Below are 23,841 nucleotides of genomic sequence, written 5' to 3' on the forward strand. Positions count from 1 at the left end.
AAAGGCCAACGCTTGGGGTGTGCTTAAGATACCTAAGAATTCTTTTAACAGCGCGAAGATGAGCTTTCTTAGGATTTTCTTGAAATCGAGCACACATAGAGACACTAAACATGATATCGGGCCTAGATACGGTAAGATATAATAAACTACCCATCATAGAACGATAGAGTTTGATTAACCGAGTTACCTCCCTCATCTAGGTCGATATGTCCATTAGTAGGCATGGGTGTCTTGATTGGTTTGCATTTCTCCATTTTGAATCTTTTCAACAAGTCTTTGGTGTACTTCTCTTGTGAAAGGAAGTTTCCATCTTTGATTTGCTTGACTTGGAAGCCGAGGAAGAAGGTTAGCTCGTCAATCATTGACATCTCGAACTCCTTCGACATCAACTCACCAAATTCCTTGCAATGACAATCATTTGTCGAGCCAAAGATTATATCATGAACATAAATTTGATAAATGAAAATATCACCGTTATGTTTCTTTGTGAATAGAGTGGTGTCGACGGTCCCAATCTTGAAGCCCTCCTCAATGAGGAAGTCGCGAAGACGCTCATACCAAGCCCTTGGAGCTTGCTTTAGACCATATAGCGCCTTGGACAACCTGTAAGCATATTAGGATATCTAGGGTCTTCAAACCCGGGTTGTTGCTCAACATATACTAGTTCATTTATGAAGCCATTAAAAATGCACTTTTTACATCCATTTGATAAAGTTTTATGTCATAACAGGATGCATTTGTAAGAAGGATATTGATGGCTTCAAGTCGAGCAACCGGTGCAAAGGTCTCTCCAAAATCTAAACCTTCAACTTGAGAGAACCCCTTTGCAATTAAAAATGCACTTTTTACATCCATTTGATAAAGTTTTATGTCATAACAGGATGCATTTGTAAGAAGGATATTGATGGCTTCAAGTCGAGCAACCGGTGCAAAGGTCTCTCCAAAATCTAAACCTTCAACTTGAGAGAACCCCTTTGCAACAAGTCTTGCCTTGTTCCGCACAATTACACCTTGATCATCTTGTTTGTTTTGGAACACCCATTTTGTTCCAATGACTCTTACATCTTGTGGAGGCTTTTCCAGGGTCCAAACTTGATTCCGGGTGAAGTTGTTTAATTCTTCATGCATGACATTCACCCAGTCTGGATCCTGTAGCGCCTCATCTATACATGTAGGCTCAACACAAGAAACAAAAGAGTGATGTTCAATAAATGAAGCATATCTTTGAGAACGAGTGATAACCCCTTGTGAAGGACTCCCAATGATAAGATCTTGTGGATGTGCTTGTAGTAGTGATGAGTTCCTCTTGTCAACCACTTGGGAAGAAGATCTTGGAGCATCAACATCTTCAGCTTGTACCCTTGCTTGTTCATGAGAGACAAATGTATCTTCATTTGCATGCCTCTCATCTTTTTCATCAACATGCGATACATTTGATGAACAAGGCATGTCGATATTTTGCACTTCTTCTTCACCTTCTTTTGGTTTGATGGCTCCAATTGGCATATTCTTCATGGCTTCCCTAAGTGGTTCATCACCTACATCATCAAAATTTTCAAGTTCTCCTTGGGAGCCATTAGTCTCATCAAATTCCACATCATATGTTTCTTCCAACACGCCAGTTCCATGATTTAATACTCAATATGCTTTGGATTTTGATGAATAACCAAGTAAGAAACCAATGTCACAACGTCTTTGAAACTTCTCTAGGTGATGGCGTTTCTTGTAGATATAGCATTTGCATCCAAGCATCCGGAAGAAGGAGACATCTGGCTTTTTCCCATTCAACGGTTCATAGGGAGTCTTCTCAAGTAGCCGGTGAGGAAATAATATGTTTGATGCATAACATGCAGTGTTGACAACTTCTAGAGATGATAACCAACGCGCCGCCACCCCTACAAAATTCATGTACGCTACCCGCACCCAAAGCTGAGGCTCAACTGAATACATATCGAAATAATCCTGACTGCGATAGATCCACAGTTTTGGATTCTCGCCGTTAAACACAGGAAAAATCAGTTTAGATAAGCGACCACGAACTTCACCACTTAGCCCCCCATGAGCATTGGATCAGTGCTCGGAAACTGAACAGACGTCTGATGTACAACTGGAGGAGAAGTAAACAAGGGTGGATTCATAGAGGTGAACATAACCTTGTCCGGGGAAGAGAGAATAGTCGTTACCGACCCAAGTCCCATCTCCCGGTTCCCTGATTAGAAGTGGTGCCCACAGGGCGAAGCGGCTGTGGATCTAGCCGGTGGACTCTCGGCAGCTGATGGAGCAGGCGCGAGGACGCCTGGCATGGATGACAGCTTGTCCATCAGCGCGCGCTCCCAGTGCTTGGAAACATTTCCGACTTCCAATCGCAAATCGTCGACGACTCCCTCCAGGTTCTTGCGCCAATCTTCGAACAGGCCCGTGGTCTTCTCTAAGGCGCTGATACGTCCTTCCTGCGCCACCACGAACCCTTCTTATGCCCCCACGAGTGTTGAGATCGCCTTGTCTTGTGCAGCGAGACGTCGATCCCACTTGGGGTCGTTATCGGTGAAGCGACGTACGATCTCGTCGAGGATGATTTGTGTGTCGGGGTTCATGATGACTTGACGACGGTGCAACCTGGCGAAGTGCTCGTGATGCGTCGATGAATCCAACGTGCGAAGACTCGATTCGCCATACATCAGTACCTTTGATACCAATTTATTAAATACCCGTTCAAAGGAAAATATCCATACTACCCGGATGGCTGGCCCCACCTCGGAGTCCTTCAAACGAAGTCTCTCACTGATTTGTTTTCCTTTTGTAACTACCCGCACAGATTCGGCTCAACAGGCAACAGCACCAGCGCTCGAACGCCGCGTCCAGGCAACCCATCCTTCCGACCCCGAGCGGTCGGTACCTCGCAAGCAAAACTACAAGCTCGCTTTTAAATTCTGTTGCTGCAATTATCTCCTCTGTTTCCCACTCGTAGATCCCGCCGCCTCCCGCGTCTAGCCGTCGACGAGCACCGCAGCCTGACACAGCCGCGGGCGAACCATCGCGTGCGGCCTCGCCCGGGATGGCGACCATGGAGAGCCTGATCGGGCTGGTGAACCGTATCCAGCGCGCGTGCACCGTCCTCGGCGACCACGGCGGCGGCGGCGGCGAGGGCTCCCTCTGGGAGGCACTCCCCTCCGTCGCTGTCGTTGGTGGGCAGGTACACACCGCCCACCACCTCCAGATCCTCCGTGCTCAGGAGCCAGGTCCCAGATCTGGCCAGCGCGCTAACCGCTAACGTTTGGTTGCGTTTTCTCTTCTGATGCCTCCAGAGTTCCGGGAAGTCGTCGGTGCTCGAGAGCATAGTGGGGAGGGACTTCCTGCCCCGTGGATCTGGTAATGCTGCCGCTAAATCACGCTCGTGCCGTTCGATTTGGGTCCGCTCGGGTGCTTAAGGATCCAATTTGTTCTTGATTAGGCATTGTCACGAGGCGGCCTTTAGTGCTGCAGCTCCACAAGACAGATGGTGGGCACGAGTATGCTGAGTTCCTCCACGCCCCGCGGAAGCGTTTCACCGACTTTGGTAAGACGATCGTTTTGCATTATTCATCTCAGCAATTTACTCGTTGTCTTCACTTCTGTTAGGGTAGTGTACTAAGATCACTGTCTGCTTGTTGGGAAGCTCATAGTTAGACTTAAATAAAACAGGTACAGATGGAACATTGTGCGTCATCCGTCTTTCCAGAGATTGGATGATATTATGTACTAAATGACTTAGTGATGTATGAGTTATGGTATTAATGTATGATGCCATTTACTATTACATGCTTCCAGTAAGGCTGGTTCCAGTGCACTATCCTCCTCTCACCCCTGCCACGTCAGCTCTCAGACTACATGCACAGCCTCCCTCTTGCCCCTGCCACGTCAGCTCTCGCCTCCACTCTCGCCCCTGCTGCTCCAGTGCACAGGCTGCAGCAGGCTACAGCCTCAGGCTATAGCCACGTCAGCTTTTCTATTTCAGAATTAAGTAATTCACGCGGATTTATTTCAACGCTCAGAAAACACACAACATAATATTTTTTATTGAATTAAAAATTACAAAGTACATAATAATTAAAATAGTGCACGGGAGAGTGAGGCTGAAACATCGGAGCGACGATGTAGTGAAGAAGACTCATCTAACGGAAGGGTTGTAGGTGACCCATCGGACTGCAAGAGATCCGTGAAGGTGTTCAAATCTGGGGACCAACCCGACATTGTGTGAAGAAAGGGGAGTTTGGAAGAGAAAAATGAGATGGAATGGTGTGTGGAATGAGCTCCACCCGGGTAGGGGTATATATAGAGGGATTGGGGATGAAATTTGTGATTTTTTGCAATTTTTTTGGACTCCAAACGGTCAAAAACGGCTAGTTGCAACGACTAGCACACGTGGACCAATCAGATCGCGACACGTGGACCAATCAGATCGCGCCACGTCGCTCTCGCCCGCGCTCTCGCCCCGCCAGTGCCTCGCCTCCCTCTCGCTCGCCTCTCGCCCGGGCGGGCGCTCCAGCGCGGGCGAGAGCGAGGCGATACCGCCCGCTCTCGCCGGGCGCGAGCGCCATCGTCCGGCGCCGGCCTCTCGCCCGCGCTGCCGCCCGCACTGCCACCAGCCTCAGACCACAGCCACATCAGCCTTTCTATTTCAGAATTATGGACCAATCAGAAGCCGCCACCTCACTGTCACCCCTCGCTCTCGCCCGCGAAGACGCCATCACCAACGCGTCACCCACCTCCCGCCTGCCTATCGCCTCCCTCTCGCCCGGGGGCGCGCTCCAGTGCAGGCGAGAGCGGGGCGATATCGCCCGCTCTCGCCGGGCGGTGGCAGCAGCGCCCGCCGGGTCGCTCTCGCCCACCTCCAGCCCCGCTCTCGCCTCCTGCTGGGCGCTATCGCCCTCACTATGGGCTGCATTGGCACCAGCCTAATAGCTAGCATGACATACTATTTAAGAGCAATAGGGCATATTACCTTTTCAATTTACACTTACGGCCAGTGAGATTAAACTATTCCGCTACATATTCAAGAAATATTTGCACTGCATATGAATTATAAAAGATTATTATTGCTTTTTCCTTACTCTACCTTATTTCCTTTGTTTTTTGCAGCAGTTTTATCTTATTGTGCGCTGTGAATTGGATGCCACAAAAACTATTCACTGTATTTAAGAAAACTTGAGAAGCGTTATGTGCATTGTGCAAAAGGAACTAAATTGTGACTAGTTCGTTAAATAAATAACTGCCTGCCAGTTCATGTATGAAACTTTGATAGTTATTTATGTTTCCATCTATATCTTTGTTTTATTGATGAGCTGTCGCTATTGAACTCCTCTTTCTGTTTTTATATATTTGCTGGACATCTTTAGTTAAACAATTGTTAAATATCCATATAATTGCAGCTGCTGTGAGGAAAGAGATTGCTGATGAAACAGATCGCATAACTGGGAAAACTAAAGCTATTTCAAACGTTCCCATCCATTTGAGTATATATTCACCACATGGTAAGTGTTGATGCTTGTTCCGAATTCTGATTTTGAAAGTGTGCTTGGTTGGCTTATTCCAAGCTTTAACAAATATGAGATTAGGCATTAGGATTTAGGATACCTTATTTAATGTGATCAAAGATAATATTAACTAATGCATGGTAGGTGTGTTGGACCTAGAGTTTCCAGAATTGGTTTTAGAACCAACGGATTTCTTATTTTAAGATTTCATTGATTTTGCTGCTCTAGTAAAATCTAAAGATATTGTAGGTGGTTGTGAATTGGCATAGGAATTAGATTGTTCTGAAATATATGTTTGTTGATTCTTTGGGTACACAGAACTTAGATCAGAAAATTGGTGTGAGATAGTATGAGTCATCTGTGCATTAAGACTTTAAGATTAACTTTACTTAGGACCGAGTGATAAAAACTCAAAATCTTCTATGTGTTATGATTTTGAATTAAATGATTCTGGTTTAGTGGGTCAAGATTATGAAAAATATTGTGTCCTGTACTCCTGTTTTCTATTCGAGGTTTACATATGCCTGAAGTAATAACCACATATGTAGACTCATTGTTCTTTATAGTTCCTATCCCTGAAGCCTTAGTACCCCCAAAAAATGTGTAACTTGTTATGTCTTGGTACATAAGCTTCACTATGTCACTTGAAGTTTTGTATGCGGTGAGTACATTTATGTTCTGTATCCTGTAACTGTCTGCAGATTAATGTCACATTTCTTTTTGCAGTTGTTAACTTGACACTTATCGATCTTCCTGGACTGACAAAGGTCGCTGTAGGTAATGATTGTTGATGAATTAGTTGCTTTGCTTTGGTTTTGGTTACCATATCTTCTTTTATTCAATTTTTGGTACCTGCGCCATTTTACTACAGAGGGGCAACCGGAATCTATTGTTCAAGATATTGAAAACATGGTTCGAGCTTATGTTGACAAGGTAAAGAAAATTATCTCTGTAGCTTGCTACTAGTTGCAGTGTGATGCTTGCTTGAATTAGTTGTGTTCATTGAATTTTCTGTGTCACATTTGCACTTGTAGCCCATTTCTAGTATCATCCTTATTTTGGTTTTACATTGACTTGTGTGCACTATTTTCATGGATCTGGGCACTCTTAAAGTCTTAATTTACAGATAGACTTGCTGTATTTTTCACTCTAGCTACATAACTAGATCATTAAACCATGAACTCTATATTATGTGTTGCCACGTCTTTTTAAACCTTACATTTTTTCTCATTTTATTTTTGTATGGAAACTTCAGCCAAATTGCATCATCTTGGCTATCTCCCCAGCTAACCAAGATATTGCAACGTCAGATGCTATCAAGCTTGCTAGGGATGTTGATCCTTCAGGTGCAGTTTTATATTTTTTTCTCTCCCTGCAGCATTTGAAATCTCACTTACCATTAGACAAGATTATCGATAAGCCATTTTGTGGGCGCAGTTTCAATCATATATGTTAACAACCTTTTATCTTAACATCTTGAAGGTGACAGGACTTTTGGAGTCTTAACAAAGCTTGATTTAATGGACAAGGGTACCAATGCTGTTGATGTATGGCACCTTTCAGTTCTTCTTTTCTCATCTCCATGTATGTAGCACTAAAAATTCCTCCATGGAATCCTAGGTGCTTGAAGGGAGGCAATATCGCTTACAACACCCGTGGGTTGGAATTGTCAATCGCTCACAAGCTGATATCAACAAGAATGTCGATATGCTCTCAGCAAGACGCAAAGAAAAAGAGTACTTTGAGAGTAGTCCTGAATATGGTCACTTGGCACATAAAATGGGTGCAGAGTATCTTGCCAAGCTTCTGTCACAGGTGAGGGAGTTTTGCTGCTGTGGTATGGATGTGCTTCGAACCATAAACTTTTGAATTGCATATACTGACTGCTGCTGTTTTCCAATTTATTTATCCAGCATTTAGAGGCTGTGATCAGGGCAAAAATTCCAAGTATTATAGCTATGATTAACAAAACAATTGATGAAATAGAAGCCCAGTTGGATCGACTTGGTAGGCCAATTGGAGGTGACGCTGGGGTAAGAATTACTGTATTTTTTAATGATATCTGTTAGATTGCAGTGAGAATTAATCTTAAATATTTCAGTGGTCTGTGCCACAAGATGCATTATTTATTTGCAGGGATGGTACCACTGCGTGTTGTATATGTGTCGGACATAATCTTGTTTATGTTGTATGTCTCTTGTAATTTTCGCATAATCTGCAGGCTCAGTTGTACACAATCTTGGATATGTGTCGGGCATTTGACCGTGTCTTTAAAGAGCACTTAGATGGCGGGTAAGATATTCAACTGGTCTTTTCTCATTTTCTGTAATGTTCTTGTGCCTTCCATGATTATTGCCAGTATATGTTGACTAGTTATCATACCTATAAGGATTTTTAAGGAATGATGCTGATAAGTTACACTTAATCATTACTACCTTATTTTTCAGGCGGCCAGGTGGAGATCGGATTTATGGTGTCTTTGACAACCAGTTACCTGCAGCACTGAAAAAGCTTCCATTTGACCGGCATCTTTCAATGCAAAATGTTCGCAAAGTTATTTCAGAGGCTGATGGTTACCAGCCCCACTTGATTGCCCCTGAGCAAGGATACAGAAGGCTTATAGATAGTTCTCTAAGCTACTTTAAGGGTCCAGCTGAAGCATCTGTTGATGCGGTATGACCTCTTTGTTGATGTGTGTCCCTACTATTACAGTTTCGTGTTTCAATAGCTGACGTATAAGTGTATAAATACATTTAATAATTTCATATTATATTATATATTCTTATAGTATCCACTGATTAAATCCATTACTGTAGGTTTGCATGTACTCCTGTCTGCTAGGAAAAAAAACTTGGCAATGTTACTGTTACGGCGAAAATTAGGGAAGCATTTAGGCTCTTGTAATCATCAAAATAGAGCTGACATTAAAGGCTCATCGGCCTTGTTGCCAAAATCAAATGATGTGCATGCTAATTATCATGAACCTAGTTTAGGGATGTTAAAATGAATGAAGTGATGTTCGTGTTATGTAGCATGCGTCAGTGACATCCTGAAATGTGACAGCAGCGAAGTACACGCTGTTGTATTCGATGCTAAACTGAAAATTTTACATTGTTGCTTGATGAAGGAAAAATGTATATACCCATGCTTTCTTGGTCATCTGAATTTCATTCCAAGCTATATTTCACAGGATTTTGGTCACTATATGCGGTTTATGATTTTCTCATTTGCAGGTCCATTTGGTATTGAAGGAGCTTGTTCGGAGATCTATTGCAGCAACAGAGGTTGCCTTCTTTGTACTCTGTTTTTCATTTTGTCTTACTGTTTTTCTTAGTTTCCTACTAGTTGATCTCATTATCTTGGACATCATAGGAATTGAAGCGATTCCCAACACTTCAATCAGATATAGCTGCTGCTGCAAATGATAGCTTGGAAAGATTCCGTGAGGATGGACGAAAGACTGTTCTTCGTCTAGTTGAGATGGAAGCCAGCTACCTAACAGTAGAGTTTTTCCGTAAACTTCCTACTGAACCAGAGAAAGCAGCTGATAAGAACACTCCAGTGAGTGATAGGTATCAGGACAATCATCTCAGAAGAATCGGTAAATTCATCTTCCATTCTCTTTTTGTTAATTTGTCAAAAAAGGACACCTGGTTATCAAAAAATCCACAACCACTTAATTTCTTATTATCACAAGAACATATGATTAACTTAGAGGAAGTACTTTATCGGCTCAATTGGTTTTCCCAATAGTTAGTTGTAACTACACTTTCATATCTCCAGTGCATTATGGAATATGATATTATTGATTATTTATCTTGAAAGCAATCAACGTGGTGCTTTGCATTTTATTTTAATTTTTATATAAACACATGATTGTAGTACCACTGTTCTTTGTATTAACTCATCCTATAGCTCAGTTTTCGCATTAGTTGCATGTTTTGTGTTTATATTAGTTAGATGTATTGTGTGTATTATCCTTGTATTGGGCCTAGGCCCACTTACCTCTATTATAATGCATCACCCAACCCTGGTTTAGGGTTAGGCTTTCACTTCTATCATGATATCGAGCTAGATTTCCTTCTCCCTCCCTCCCATAGCCGCCACCACCCTGCTCTGGTCGTCGGCCCGCCGGCCCTCCCCTTCCAGGCCGCCGACGCTCCCTTTCCCAGTGGTCGAGCAGAGCAGGCACGGAATCTAGCCTCGAGATGTCTGGATTCCTCTCCACGTTCCTCCCTTGGCTAGTGTGTGCACCCACCGCTAGCCAGGCGTCGTCGTCGGCTCTCTCCCTTGGCCGCGCAGCCCTAAGGTCTGGCCCTCCGTGTCGCCGACGTGCCCCTCAACGTCGACGTCGCGCCCTCTTCCAGCAGAGCGGTCGTTGCTATCTTCAGCGGCTTTCCCAAGCGCGGCTCTCCCTTGGTCGATGTGCCCCTCCTCAGCATCGCCGCCACGTCCTCCTACAGAGCGGGCACAACTTTCTTCAACGTTCTCCCTAGCGCGGTCGTGGTCCTCACCTTCGTCGGTGCTACTCTCGGTGTCTCCTGGCCAATAGCAGCGGCTCTACCGTCTCCCAGTGCGTGCGGGCGACTGTCCCTGCCTTCTCCCTGCGCTGCCTCCGCCCGAGCCCCTGCTCTTCTCTTCTGCCCATGGCAGACCTTCCCTGCGCCACCTGCAGTCTCTCCCTAGCTGCGAACGCGTGTTTCGCGGCGACGCACGCGGTGGCCAGGCCTTCTTTGGTGCCCTGCTTTAGAGGCAGGCATCTCCCTTTTGCACCCCTTTCCCCCTCACCAGTGTCGCGCCAGGGCCCTCTCCCCTTGCCGGAGCCGCTGCAACCACGCCGATAGCGCCGCTTCCCGTGTCGGGCGTCAGCCCTCCTTCTACAGCGTTCACGCGAGCCTAGCTGCGTCCTTCCACGCTCTCTGGTGTCCTACCCTGCAAACCGGGCGTTGACCCATCCCCCATCCCTGTCGCGCCAGACCCCACCTCCGTCGTGGTTCTCGTGCCTCCCTACCGTGTGCGTGTCTCCCTTCACATCAGCCATCTTCTCCGAGGCACATTCGTGGCCTTTGATCGGGTCATGAACCCTATTCCTCGTGACTGCGTCGAGCTCCACCCTCAGGCAGACCGCCATGCTACCGGACCGTTTGTGTTCCCTAGAGCAGCGATTATCTCCATGACGCTTGAGGCATTGTCTTCTTCCCCATCCTTGATTGCCGCCAGCCTGCTCACCACTGCTGGCACCAGCACCCCCTCCAGTGGCCCTGTGGGGGTGCCCTCACTGACTCTCTCATCATTCCCCATATCTTTGCCGCCCCTCCTCCCACCAACTGGGTTGTCGACTCCGGTGCCTCATTCCATACCACTCCCAACCCCAGATTTGTCTCTTTACCTCATCCTCCTAGCCCCACCTTCTCTTCCTCCATCACGGTCGGTAATGGGTCGACTCTTCCTATCACCTCAATAGGTGACACGGTCTTTCCTGGTCCTTTGTACCTCAACAACATTCTTGTTGCGCCCCACACCATTCAAAACCTTCTCTCGATCCGTCGCTTCACCACTGACAAACCATACGAGATCTTACTACTCGTGTTGTGGTTGCTCGTTGCGCCAGCTCCGGCCCCTTATATTCCATTCGCTTCCCCGCGCCTCCTTCCTTCACCCATGTCGCCACACCCTACGCCCTTGCCTCCATTGCCTCTGCCTCCACCTGGCACCGTCGTCTCGGCCACCCCGGCCACGACGTCTTCTCTAGACTATCTGCCACCTCGGCAATTCCTTGTCCTCGCGGCAATGCTATCTCGCTTTGTCATGCTTGTCAACTTGGGCGTCACACTCGCTTACCATTCTCTTCTTCCTTGTCCCGCACTAGTCGCTCCTTCGATCTCATCCACTGTGACCTTTGGACATCCCCTGTTCCCAGCATCTCCGGTTGTCGGTACTATCTGGTCATTCTGGATGACTTCTTGTGGACCTTTCCCCTCCGTCGTAAGTCTGACACCTTCCCTCACCTTTCTAATTTCTTTGTGTGGGTGTTGACTCCGTTCGGTTGTACCATCCAGGCTATTTGGTGCGATAATGGACGTGAGGTTGATAACTCCACGTCTCACACCTTTCTCACGGTGTGCAATTGTGGATGTCGTGCCCTCACACCTCCCCTCAGAATGGCCGAGCCGATCACATGATTCGTATCGCCACCAATGTTGCCTCCTCTTTTCAGGCTTCTCTTCCTACTCGCTACTAGGCTGAGGCCCTGAACACAACCGCCTATCTCCTCAACCGCCTTCCCTCTAAGGCGGTTTCCCATCCCACTCCATTCTTCGCCCTCTTTGGCACCACTCCCTCTTATGAGCACCTTCAGGTCTTCGGGTGTGCCTGCTATTCCAATATCCGCCACCGCGCCTCACAAACTTGCCCCTCGCTCTTCTCGATATCTTTTCCTCCGATACTCTTTGGCACCACTCCCTCCTATGAGCACCTTCAGGTCTTCAGGTGTGCCTGCTATTCCAACACATACACCACCGAGCCTCACAAACTTGCCCCTCGCTCTTCTCGCTGTCTTTTTCCTCCAGTACTCGCCTGATCACAAGGGGTATTGGTGCCTCGATCTTCTCACCCACCGCATCATCATCTCTCGTCATGTTGTCTTTGATGAGGATGTTTTCCCCTTGCTGATTCCTCTCCACCTCCCGACATTGATTCCCTCCTCGATGCCGATTGCGTTGATGTTTCTCTTCCGCTGTCCTCTTTCACGCCGCACACGGCCACGTCGTCTGCGCCTTGTGTGACCACACCATGTTTGCCTGTGCCTCACACAGCCCCGCCGCTACCCCCTGCGCCACACGCGGCCCCACATTCTCTACCTTTAATCGTACGGTCGCTGCGCCTCGCGCGGTCCCGTCGACCCCGCTCGCGCCACGTGCAGCCTCGTCGTCCCTGCCCGCGTCACGTGTGGCCCCGTCGTCCCCGCCTGCGTCGCGCATGGCCCCGTCGGCCCGGTCGCCCTTGTTTGTGCTCGGTGTGGCCCCGTCACCTGCACCCCTCACAACACGCTACATTGATCCCACCCATGTCTACCAACAGTGTGTGCAACCTGCCTCCTCGGTCCCCTCTGCTGCACCGACCTATTCCTCGGCTCCCTCTCACGAGGAGCCACCGGTGTACCATCTTGTTGCTCTCCACCGGGACCTCGGCCACGTCCACCTGATGGTTACCCAGCGAGCCGTAGGTGTCCTTCGGCCTGTTGACTGCCTAGTCCTTTTGGCGTCATCTTCTCCGGCGCTCTCCCCCAAGCTGTCCTCTGTCCGTAGTGCGTTCGTCGAATCGTCGACCCCAATCGGTGGCGCGCTATGTAGGAGTATGAGGCTTTACAGGCAAACCACACCTGGGACCTGATACCACGCCCCTCTAGCGCCAATGTGGTCACCGAGAAATGGATATTCAAGCACAAGTTGAAGACGGATGGCTCCTTGGATCAGTACAATGCTCGCTGGGTATTGTGGGGCTTCACCCAGCGTCCCGGGTGGACTATGACGAGACCTTCAGCCCCATGGTAAAGCCTGGTACCATCCGGACTGTTCTGACTGGCTCTCTCACGGGCCTGGCCAGTGCTTTAACTCGACGTCAAGAATGTCTTCCTCCATGGCACTCTGACGGAGACAGTGTATTGCACTCAGCCGGTTGGCTTTGTGGACTCGACGCACCCTAACATGGTATGCAAGCTCAACTGGTCCCTTTACGACCTCAAGCAGGTGCCCCGAGCATGGTATAGTCGCTTTGTCACCTTGCTCTCAAAGGGCTTCGTCGAGGCTAAGGCGGACACCTCCCCGTTCGTCTTCCGTTGCGTCCTGGACACGACGTACCTTCTCTACGTCAACGACATCGTCCTCACGGCCTCCTCCCATGACCTCCTACGATGCATCATCTCCTTCCTCCAGCAGGAGTTCGTGATGAAGGATCTGGGTGAGTTGCACCACTTCCTGGGTATCACCGTCGTCAACATCATCGAGCCCGCGACATGGCTGACTGTAAGCCTTGCACGACTCCGGTGGACACTCAGGGCAAGGTATCCTCCTCCGATGGCCTCCCGGTGGCTGATCCCAACAGCTACCAGAGTCTTGTTGGGGCGCTGCAGTACCTCATCTTCACCCGGCCTGACATCGCCTATGTCGTCCAGCAGGGGTGCCTTGCACGCCCCGTAGGAGCCACATCTCACCGCTATGAAGCGGATCTTGTGGTACCTCCGGGGCACTACCGACTTTCAGGGGCGGAGCCAGGGGGCCCGGCGGGGGCCATGGCCCCTCCCAAGGCTGCAACACAGACAAGAATATATGTATATATATAGTCTAAATTCTATGTGTCTAAATATATATACTCTAAATTTTGTGTAGCACAATTAATCAAATATTTAATATAGTGGTTAGTAATATATAATCCATAACTCTGTTGTAGTATGTCAACCAAAGTCTAAAAAAGACAAAAAATATAAGATAAAATATTCGTTGAATGACCAATCGATACATAAAACGTCAAACTTAATTCGCTTCAGACGCTAATATCTGAACCTCACCCTTTATGATTCATTCTATCATCTCGCTAGGCAGCAGCGATTGCCGCTGAACACTTGACTTGTCTCTGCCATAGCCCCACAACCAAAGTCCAAAAAAGGTGATCACGCCAAGCAGCAGAATGAGCGCCAGCAACTTATATACATACTACATTAGATCTCGTGGATAATAAAATCTACAAATTTCAACTAAAGTTGCCACCTTATAATTGGTGTGTACACGACAAAATTGACGTGTACCTACGTAGTTTGACGAATTTTCATGAATCCTCAAGGCTAGTTGGATTTTTGAATTCTCTCAAAAAATAGTTAGGTAACTATGAATATTAGAGTCATTGTATAAAAGTTTAATCTTATCAGTCAGATATTCATCGTTATATCGTCTTTATTATTTTGGTATTGTTCTTACGTCACAACTTTAATTTAATATATCAATTAACTAGAAAATGGACTCATCCACTAAAATAATCTATAAAGATCTAAAATTCTTATTCCATGTCGAGTGCTTGAACTTTATAATATTATATAATATTTTTTTATCAGATTGTATTAATGAATTGACCGGCCCCCCTTATATCATAATCCTGGCTCCGCCCCTGTCGACTTTGGCCTCCTCCTTCGACGCCACCGACCTCGTCGTCTACATCGATGCTGACTGGGTCGGCTGTCCTGACACGCGTTGGTCCACCTTCGGTTTCGCCGTGTTCTTTTGTGACAGTCTCGTCTCGTGGTCCTCGAAGCGGCAACCGGTCGTCTCCCGCTCTAGTGCCGAGGCCGAGTACCGCGTTGTGGCCAATGGCGTCGCCGAGGTGGCATGGCTTTGTCAGCTGCTTCAGGAGTTGCATAGTCCACTGATGCGGAGCACACTTGTCTATTGTGACAACGTTAGTGGCATGTACCTCTCCACCAACCCCGTCCACCATTAGCGCACGAAGCATGTCGAGCTCGACATCCACTTCGTTCGAGAGCGTGTCGCCATCGGGGACGTGCGAGTTCTTTATGTCCCGACTACGTCTCAGTTCGTCGACATCTTCACCAAGGGCCTCCCTATGTCGGTGTTTGAGGAGTTTTGGTCCAATCTCAACATCTGTCGGGTAGAGTTTCGACTACGGGGGGTGTTAGATGTATTGTGTGTGTATTGTCCTTGTATTGGGCTTAGGCCCACTTACATCTATTATAATGCATCACCTAACCCTGGTTTAGGGTTAGGGTTTTACTTCTATCAATATTCGCTACCGGTGAAAATAACTGTGAACAAAGTTCATTATGATGTACCACTAATTATGGCTTCATTGTTGTTTTAACTTTTTTTCCCGCGTCAGGATCGAATGTGTCATCTTATATTAACATGGTCTGTGAGACTCTAAGGAACACGGTTCCGAAAGCCATCGTGCATTGCCAAGTGAAAGAAGCAAAAAGAAATTTGCTTAACCGTTTCTATGCTCATGTGGGAAGCAAGGAGGTATGTTTACCTTGAACCCTTGACTAAGTACACTGTTTTTTCACACAATATGAAGACGTACTTGTGTTTGTAGTTAAATCATTTCTAGCTGACTGTACTGTTTTTACACACCGTTTCATTCTTTTTTGTTTTATAAGGGCCGCACTGGCTGGGCATTCACAATGGAACTTTATTAAACATTTTTTTATTGAATTCGATATGCAGACAGCCCCTTTTCTTGTGTAGTTTGTGCGCTTGTTCTTGCTACCAGCTGATCACAGGGTTCAGAAAATCTGAGAGTACCCTTATTTTAAATCAAATTAACCCACTCTATTATTCCATGTTAGCAAATGATTCTTGGGAGATTTTTACATATTCCTGATTACTCCAATTTGTGCTTTGGCAACCTGCAAGTTTGAATAGCTTGGACATTGATTTATGGTTATCTTTCCCTCTTTTGCTTTGCTTTCATAATCCAGAAGAAACAGCTGAGCGCGATGTTGGATGAGGACCCCGCTTTGATGGAGAAGAGGGATGCCTTGGTCAAGAGGCTAGAGCTGTACAAATCTGCAAGGAATGAGATCGACTCGGTCGCATGGAAATGATTGGCTTGTGACAGCTACATCTGGAATGTATGTAAAATGTACAACCGCAGCAGCACACGTGTGATTGCAGTAGAATGTTCAATTCTTTTTTACATTTGAATTTACTCTGGAGGCCTTGTACGCAGTTTTCACTCGAGTCTTTGCCGGACATGCTTATTTGGCCGTCTTGGCCTTAACACGATTGTGTTATGCGTGGATGATCTGGTCTCCGGTTGATATAAGAGTGTATATGTATTCTTTTGTTGATTTTATTACTGCCTTGATGATATCAATAGTTTTTACCACAATGAGCCATGTTTTTTTTTAACTTTATTGGGTGGGATGAGTCCCGTGTTCTTAGGTGCTTGCTTGATTGCACTGTCAAGCACTCAAGCTCAAGCTGAACCAATCTGTCAGCTGCAACAAAATGAAATCTGAATTTGAGAATCTCCATGTCTTCGATGGTTAACGCTTTACAAGCACTCAAGCTCAATGCACAAATTTACTGGAAGCACTTGCAAAATTGCAACTTAGCTACCAGTAATGTGGCGATAAATAACCATGTCGTACAAATGAGTTGCACAACGCATGGTAAGTACCTTGGCGCAACAATGTGTCTATACAATACCTCTGACTAATTCCATAGCAACAAAAGGCTCAATATTTTAAAGGTTTTTGCTGGAATTATTACTCATGTCAGCCGTTTCTCTGCTGATATCAAATGCCATTTGGTTTTGAATTTGATCATTACACCCTGGAAAAGGAATAAAATACAGTTCATTCAATGACAATTTAAAAAAGCAAAGTGCTCAATTTTATATCTTCCGCCAACTTTTAGGTTGATTAAATAATTCACCAAAAATAAGAATAAATATTGTCAAAAAACATGTCTTCTTACGCTGTATTTTAATGTAACAAAAACATAGCACGGTCATATTGCAAAATTTTGAGTTACTTCACAAAGTACCATTTAAACATACTCCAAAAATTCAAATGCCCATTTAAATACCAATGGTGGCCATGTTTATGTGCTAATGATGTTCATGACGGTGTTAGAGCGATTTAGCAACTGGGTTTATTACGCTGGTGGCCCTTGTACGTGATTTTGGCCAGCCTTTTGCCGAACATGCTAGGCCGTCTTGGCCTTTCACACGATCGTGTTACGGTTACGGGAGGATGTTCTGGTCTCCGGTTGATATAGAAGAGTATATATGCATTCTTTTGTTGCTTTTACTGCCTTGATGATGTCTATACTTTTATTGGGTGGGACGAGTCCCGTGTCCTGAATCTGTGAAGCAACTCATGCTTTGGATAAACATTAATGCCTTGGAATAGGATGACCAACTGACCGTAATTTGGATAGAAATTAACGCTTCAGTATCTGAATCTGCATGCCTTCAATGGTTCACGCTTTACATGAGGGGAACACCAAACGCAGTAGTTTGCTGGGAGCCTGGGAGCACTTGCAAAGGCGCGATTTTTAGCTACCAGTAAATGAGGCAATAGCATGTGATGTGAGAGGTAACTGACTACAGGAGATCCCTGAGAGTTGTGGTTGTCCTGGCAGCCTTCTTTTTTCCCTGTAAGTCAAAAAAACAGGATTGATTTGATTTGATTTGATTTGATTTTTGAGACGTCTGAAAAACGCATGCGCTATTCAAAACCGAGTTCGCAAAGCGCTATGCATCCATTACCTTGGTTTCGTGTCTGCTTGCTCTGCTCGTCAGGTGGCCTGCTCTGTTCTGGGAGCTGCTCTGCAGGGGCCGGCCGTGCTCGTCATAGAGTATGACCCCACTGAACCGCGGGAGCTCGCAGCGCGTCCCCATCAGTATCCTCCGCTGCCACACCGGCGTCCTCCGTGGCGTCATCGGTGTCCTGCACCCCTCTGCCGCCGGTGCCGCCTTCTTCCCGTCCGCCGTGGCGCCGCCCCTGGGCCCGGACACCGGCGCCGGCATCGTCCCGGCCGTCACCACCGGCTCCACCGTCGCGACGCTTCTGGTGCTGCCGCACGGGAGCCTGGGCGGCGGCGCGTGGAGCCTCCTGCCCAGCACGTCCATGCAGTCGTAGCACTCGTGCCCGCGCTTCCGGCTCCCCGCCTCGCCGTCGCCGGCCTTCTGTGACTGTAACCCCGAGCCGCCAGAGCCGTGTGGTGGGCCGTAGACGACGAGCGCCTCTGGCCTGGACGGCTGGCCGGCGCCGTTCCTGACGACGTATAGGGCCTTCGGCGTGCTGCGCCTTGGCTCAGGCTGCTGCTGCTGCCGCTGCCGCTGCCGCTGCCGCCGCCGCTTGGCCGTCCATTGCAACACGGACGCGCAGAGCCCCATGGGACAGGACAGTCGCTGTAGGTAGCAGAGGAGCCGCGCGAGCTGTGGCGCCCTGGGCGTGGGCGGGCTTGGAATGCGTTCGGTTCGGAAGAAAACCGTGGCAGTGTTTTGCGTTGGGTTTTCTTGTTCTGTTATTATGGAGGAAGCAACCAAAGCAAGGTGGTGACGAGATCACGAGACGGTCGACTAATGAGATGGGAGTGATCTAGCTGGCCAAGTAAAGGAAAGGTAGATTCAGCTGCTTGGGCTTTCTTTTCCTTCCGTTCCGTGCTCACGAGTATGTATCCTAACTCCCAAGCCTTGCTAAAGAATATGTAAATTTCGGGGTGGATCGGAGCGAATTGCTTCGCTGCTATTTCTTCGAATTGCGGCGGCGCAGGTTGCCGCCTGTGCGAGGTCACATGACCATTTGTATTTGTATATGCGAGACGAGGGCTCCATTTCCGCCAAGTGCTTTACTTGCTTGGGACGTTTGTATTCCAAAAAAAATCCTGGTAGCCTTTTGCGGTGCACGGGGTTCAGATGGGTATTTCCTTCCCTAAGGCTTTGTTTAGATGTCCGTGGATCCATCTCATCTTAAATGCATATTTGTTGGTGTAGAATTTAATTCAAATTTCACATCAATCTATCCCACAACACATGAATTGAGGTAGATACATGAACAACATCCAAACAAGTTCTAAAATAAAATATTTTTTAAGTGGGCTCAATATATTTGGGTTCGGACAACTACTGCATGCTCCTGAACAGTCGGACGCAGATGAAACGGTCTTAAAAGAACAAGAGAACAATGCTTGCAGTGCATTTCTTTCCTGCCAGCGCTCACAGGTGGCTCTTTCCGCGCGGCGAGCGTGGTAAACCCCTCGTCCTTTTAGGAGGTGGCTCTTGGGGCTAGTTTGTTAGTCCAAATACTGAAGAGGATTGAAGGATCTAAAATTATTTAAAATTGAATAAGGAGAGGATTTTAGCTTCTCCAATCCTCTCCGGTTTTGTGGCTCCCAAATTAGCCTTTGAAGTCGTCCCATTCCACTCCCTTGTCCGAGTACTCGACGTTGTTGGGGGTCGAACGGCCCGTCCCCCCTTCGCGACCGACTCTATGATCGCCCTCTCCTGCAGGAAGCTCCTCGTCGGATCCGCGGCCGTTCCCGCGCTCAAGTTTGACGAGAAGCCCTGTGAGATGGTTCTAAACATATTAGTTTATGTCTCAATTTACCATAGTTTATAGAAACTGAATTCTCAGCACCTCATCTAACGCTAAAGACAATTTATAGAAACAGAGGTAGTTCTAAACACCATTAACTAGTTTTTTTTCCCATAAGTCAGTTTCTAAAAACTAGATTCTTAAAAATTAGGTTGTTTTCAAACAGGACCGAAATTAGCTGTAATTTTATACGTGCTTGAGAGCGACCTCGGCTGGCAAACTCCCGTTAAGAAAACTCAAGTCCTCTCGAAGACTTTTCAGACGTTGCGACAAGGTACGAAACTGGAACTGAGTTTTTGTTAAGAAACACATCTTTCAGTTATGGTCAAAGACTGTCACAAATCATTTGCTTTCGCAAGTTATGCTAGCTTTCGCAAGTTGCATATTGCAACCAATCAGAGGGGCAAATGTTCCCATATTCAAAAGGCAAAAATCATTTGCTTGTGGCACTTGTATGATTCAATGTGAGCAACAAGCTTATTGAGCATGTTCTGCTTCTCACACAACGCGGAAATGTACTGATCAAGTTTTGCTGCTCTGGAAACCTAGAGGCAGTCCAAATTATACACAAACCTCTCAAGAAAACAAGCAACAGGTGGTGAAACACTGAAACTCAGCAAAGGTAAAAAAGGGACTAAGAAACTGTTTGCAGAAGATTAGCTTGATGGTGGCAAAACCTCACTTCTTCAGCAAGGTTGCACTGCACTGGGCCATGATCTTTGAAGCTCGGGTGATTGCATCAGTCATGTAGAAGTTCTCCACAACAGCTTTGAATGGTGTCGAGCTGACTTGTTGCTTCACAGGCGGCTTAACCTCCGCAGAGATTGTGGGCGTCTCCCTCTCGTCTACATGTACTAGATTTGGTGCAACCGTACTGATCCGGTCCCTCACAGCTGAGAGGCTGTCATAAGGCAGCTGAGCCCCAGCAACCTCAGAAAGAGCGCGGATGATCTTCCAGTCATCCCTAGCATCACCAACCGTCGGAACAGCTGGGATGGTCCACTGGGTGCATCCTTCAGTATTCTCGTAGGTGCCTTCCTTCTCACTGAATGCTGAAGATGGCAGGATAACATTGGCCCTATAGACACCCTTGTCACCATGGTGTCCTTGATAAACAACAAATGCGTCATCTGGAAGCTTTTCCAGGCTTATATCATCAGCTCCCATCAGATACAGGAACTTCGCTGACTTGATGCTCTCGGCAGGATTAGCAACAAGCCCAAGATCAAGAGCTGCCGCCTGTGCAGCATGGAGCAACAAGACATTAAGGCCATTCCAGTCTGGTCTCATCACATTGAACTTCTTGGCTACAGTCTCAATCGTTGAGAATAGGGCAACTTGGTCTTCTCGTTCAAATAATCCAGCTCCAGCAATGATGACAGGGTTCTTAGCGGATTGCAGTACTGAGCAGAAAGGGTGACTACCCTCTGCAATCTCAACAAGGGTCTGTGGTCCTGTGCCAAGATGCTCATGATCATAGTTGAAGTCAGCTGGAGGACCAATGTAGCCCACCTTTGCTTGTGTTGCTTTAACAGTCTTCCGAATCCTGGCATTAACCATAGCAGCTTCCACCCTTGGCTGTTCCACAGCACAAAAAGAACGTGCCATTATAATATTATATTCACAATAAAACTTCATAACAGCATCACGTGACTAAAAGGCAGTATATGGAGGAAACAAAAGGTTCAATAGCAGCAATTATAAACATGACACACCAAACCAACCAGTTCAATTTACAACTGTTCCTGATAAATTAGTACAATAATGGTATCTCCATATGCTAGAAAATTGAACTTAACAATAACACTTGTTTCAAGAACATCAGCCCCATTTTAGTTCCTAAGCACCACATTGCTGTTGCAAAAAGCATGCCACCAGCACAAGATATAGTGATTATATATAATGGTATATTTCAGAGAATGCAAGTAGCAACCAAGAAAATGGCACTAGGCATTGAGGAGTAATTTACCTGAGTGCCAACCAAAAGGAACACATCAGCCTTTTCAAGCCCAGCAATGCTGGTATTCATTAGGTAGTTAGATCGCAGGTCTGCTGGAGGATTGGGACCATTTCCCTCACAGAGAACCTTATCGGAACCCATTCTGTTAACAAAATCTTTCAGTGCCATCATGGATTCTGCATCAGAAAGTTTTCCAGCAACTCCAGTTATTTCTTCCGGCTTAACTTGATGCAAAACCTCAGCAATAACTGCAAGAGCATCACGCCACGTCACAGCCTTAAACCTGCCATCAGGACCACGGATCATAGGGTCATTTAGTCTTTGCCTCTTCAAACCATCATAACAAAATCGTGTCTTATCCGATATCCATTCCTCATTAATGTCCTGCAATGAACAGGGAAAGTGGTGTTAACTAAACATATTGACATAATTTATATGATAATAACCTTTTTATCAAAGATATAGAAGCGGACTAAATGAAGTCAATGATACACCACGAAGCATTAGGACACATGAATACCCCACCAACAAAACAAACACAAAAGTCAAAATTGTAACAGAAATGGAGAATAAACCAACCTCATTGAGACGTGGAACAACGCGCATAACTTCAGGTCCTCTGCTGTCAATTCTTATGTTGGATCCCACTGCATCAGTAACATCAATAGTCTCTGTGCCCTTAAGTTCCCAGTTCCGAGCTTTAAATGCAAATGGCTTGGATGTAAGAGCACCAACAGGGCAGATATCAATGACATTTCCAGATAGCTCACTTGTCATAAGTTTCTCAACATATGTTCCAATTTCTTCACCACTGCCACGACCTAACATACCAAGGTCTTGAACTCCAGCAACCTCAGTAGCAAACCTTACACACCTGCAATTTGAAAATAAAATAGCATCACATATCAGCCAGGATACAGAGCTTGCACAAGTAGAGAGAACCATTTAGCACATGATGTCAATGCAATGTAAGAAACCAATAGAATGAGGCATGAATAGATAAGATAGAATGCTTGAAGAATGAAGCCCTTGCAGGATACACACAAACAGGATATGCCTGAAAAAATACCTGAAACGATAACAATTAATATTTATCAAGAAGCAAAAAGGCATTACCTTGTACATTGGATGCAACGAGTCATCACTGTCTTAACCAAGGGACCCAAATTCTTGTCCACAACTGAACGCTTCATCTCAGTGAACCGACCGCGGTCAGCACCAAATGCCATAGACTGATCCTGGAGGTCGCACTCGCCGCCCTGATCACAGATTGGGCAGTCGAGTGGATGGTTCATCAGCAAGAACTCCATGACACCCTCCCTTGCCTTCTTTGCCACTGGGGTGTTTGTCTTAATCTTCATCCCTAATCCAGCAACAGTGATAACTCAGTGCTCCAAAAATCCACAGACCTAAGGTACATCAATTTGAGGTATCTAGTTTCTCCAAACATTTCTGATGGTATGGAAATCAAACAAAGACATCTACGCAGAACCCTAAGTTGCTGAGGCAGTTAGGCGCAAAGGAAAATGATGAGTCTGAGCATTTGAGGCACACAACACTAGCTAATAAAGAAGCGCAGCAGACCAACATTAACCACATTTCAATATCAGAACAGCGCGCAAGAACATGAAAACCGCCGCCGACGGAATGCAGAGGAGCCAGCTGACCTGGGAGCGCGGGCATGGCACAGGAAGCGACGGGCTTGGGCGACTTCTCGACCTCGACGAGACACATGCGGCAGTTTCCAGCGATGGAGAGTCGGCTATGGTAGCAGAAGCGCGGGATGTCGACGCCGGCGACCTCGCAGGCCTGGAGCACGGTGAACCCCTTGGGGATCCGCACCGCATGGCCATCCACGAATACCTCGAGCGCGTCCTCCGGGTTGGGAGGAAGCTCCACGCGGGCGCCTCCAACGGGCTCCCGCGGCGGAGGCAGCTCCAGGTCGGCAGGCGCCACCGCTGCGCCGGCCTCCGGCGAACCCGCGGCGGCGGTCGGGGAGATCCAACGGCAGGAGGCAGCCACGGCGGGGCAGCGCGACGACAGGCGCCAGTTGGACTGCCGCAGCGCCCGCGCGAGAAACGCCATGGCGGCGGCGGGGCGATGGGATCGAACGGAGATGGTAGAGAGAGAGGAGCCCTCGACCTCTGGGATGGGGGGTCGTCTCCTCCGTAGGGAGGTGGCCCGTGGCCCTGCTACGTGTACACGGGGTTTCGAGAACGGTGAGAATGGCACCGGGGCCCGGTATGAGGGCCCAA

The 23,841-nt window shown here is 47.1% G+C and overlaps 3 protein-coding genes across 4 annotated transcripts; 1 reads left to right on the plus strand and 2 right to left on the minus strand.

The window, feature by feature from the left end:
• Positions 1-2,767: 2,767 nt before the first annotated feature.
• On the plus strand, positions 2,768-16,409 carry LOC100280709 (dynamin-related protein 1C). 2 transcript variants are annotated; one of them, XM_008675408.4, is made up of 17 exons: positions 2,768-2,888; positions 2,969-3,193; positions 3,306-3,369; positions 3,452-3,556; positions 5,409-5,510; positions 6,240-6,290; positions 6,385-6,446; positions 6,769-6,859; positions 6,996-7,060; positions 7,134-7,328; positions 7,427-7,546; positions 7,735-7,805; positions 7,961-8,186; positions 8,747-8,797; positions 8,886-9,114; positions 15,399-15,538; positions 15,997-16,409. In XM_008675408.4, the coding sequence occupies exons 2-17, from the start codon at positions 3,056-3,058 to the stop codon at positions 16,120-16,122; spliced, it is 1,836 nt and encodes a 611-aa protein (XP_008673630.1). In that variant the 5' UTR covers positions 2,768-2,888; positions 2,969-3,055; the 3' UTR covers positions 16,123-16,409. The 2 variants fall into 2 exon arrangements, with proteins under 2 accessions (XP_008673630.1, NP_001147100.1); NM_001153628.2 differs by having other exon boundaries at positions 2,828-3,193; positions 15,997-16,393.
• A 983-nt stretch (positions 16,410-17,392) lies between these two features.
• Positions 17,393-18,535, minus strand: LOC100277299 (uncharacterized). The gene is made up of 2 exons (NM_001150904.3): positions 17,796-18,535; positions 17,393-17,681 (listed from the first exon to the last, which is right to left on the minus strand). The coding sequence occupies exons 1-2, from the start codon at positions 18,423-18,425 to the stop codon at positions 17,631-17,633; spliced, it is 681 nt and encodes a 226-aa protein (NP_001144376.1). The 5' UTR covers positions 18,426-18,535; the 3' UTR covers positions 17,393-17,630.
• Positions 18,536-20,100: 1,565 nt separating this feature from the next.
• LOC100280404 (NADH dehydrogenase [ubiquinone] iron-sulfur protein 1 mitochondrial) lies at positions 20,101-23,733 on the minus strand. Its single transcript, NM_001361068.1, has 5 exons — positions 23,254-23,733; positions 22,703-22,949; positions 22,166-22,460; positions 21,596-21,970; positions 20,101-21,204 (listed from the first exon to the last, which is right to left on the minus strand). Exons 1-5 carry the CDS (start codon positions 23,669-23,671, stop codon positions 20,305-20,307), a joined length of 2,235 nt encoding a protein of 744 aa, NP_001347997.1. The 5' UTR covers positions 23,672-23,733; the 3' UTR covers positions 20,101-20,304.
• Positions 23,734-23,841: the final 108 nt, after the last annotated feature.

This window comes from Zea mays, chromosome 1 (genome assembly GCF_902167145.1).
Source record: "Zea mays cultivar B73 chromosome 1, Zm-B73-REFERENCE-NAM-5.0, whole genome shotgun sequence".
NCBI lineage: Eukaryota > Viridiplantae > Streptophyta > Magnoliopsida > Poales > Poaceae > Zea > Zea mays.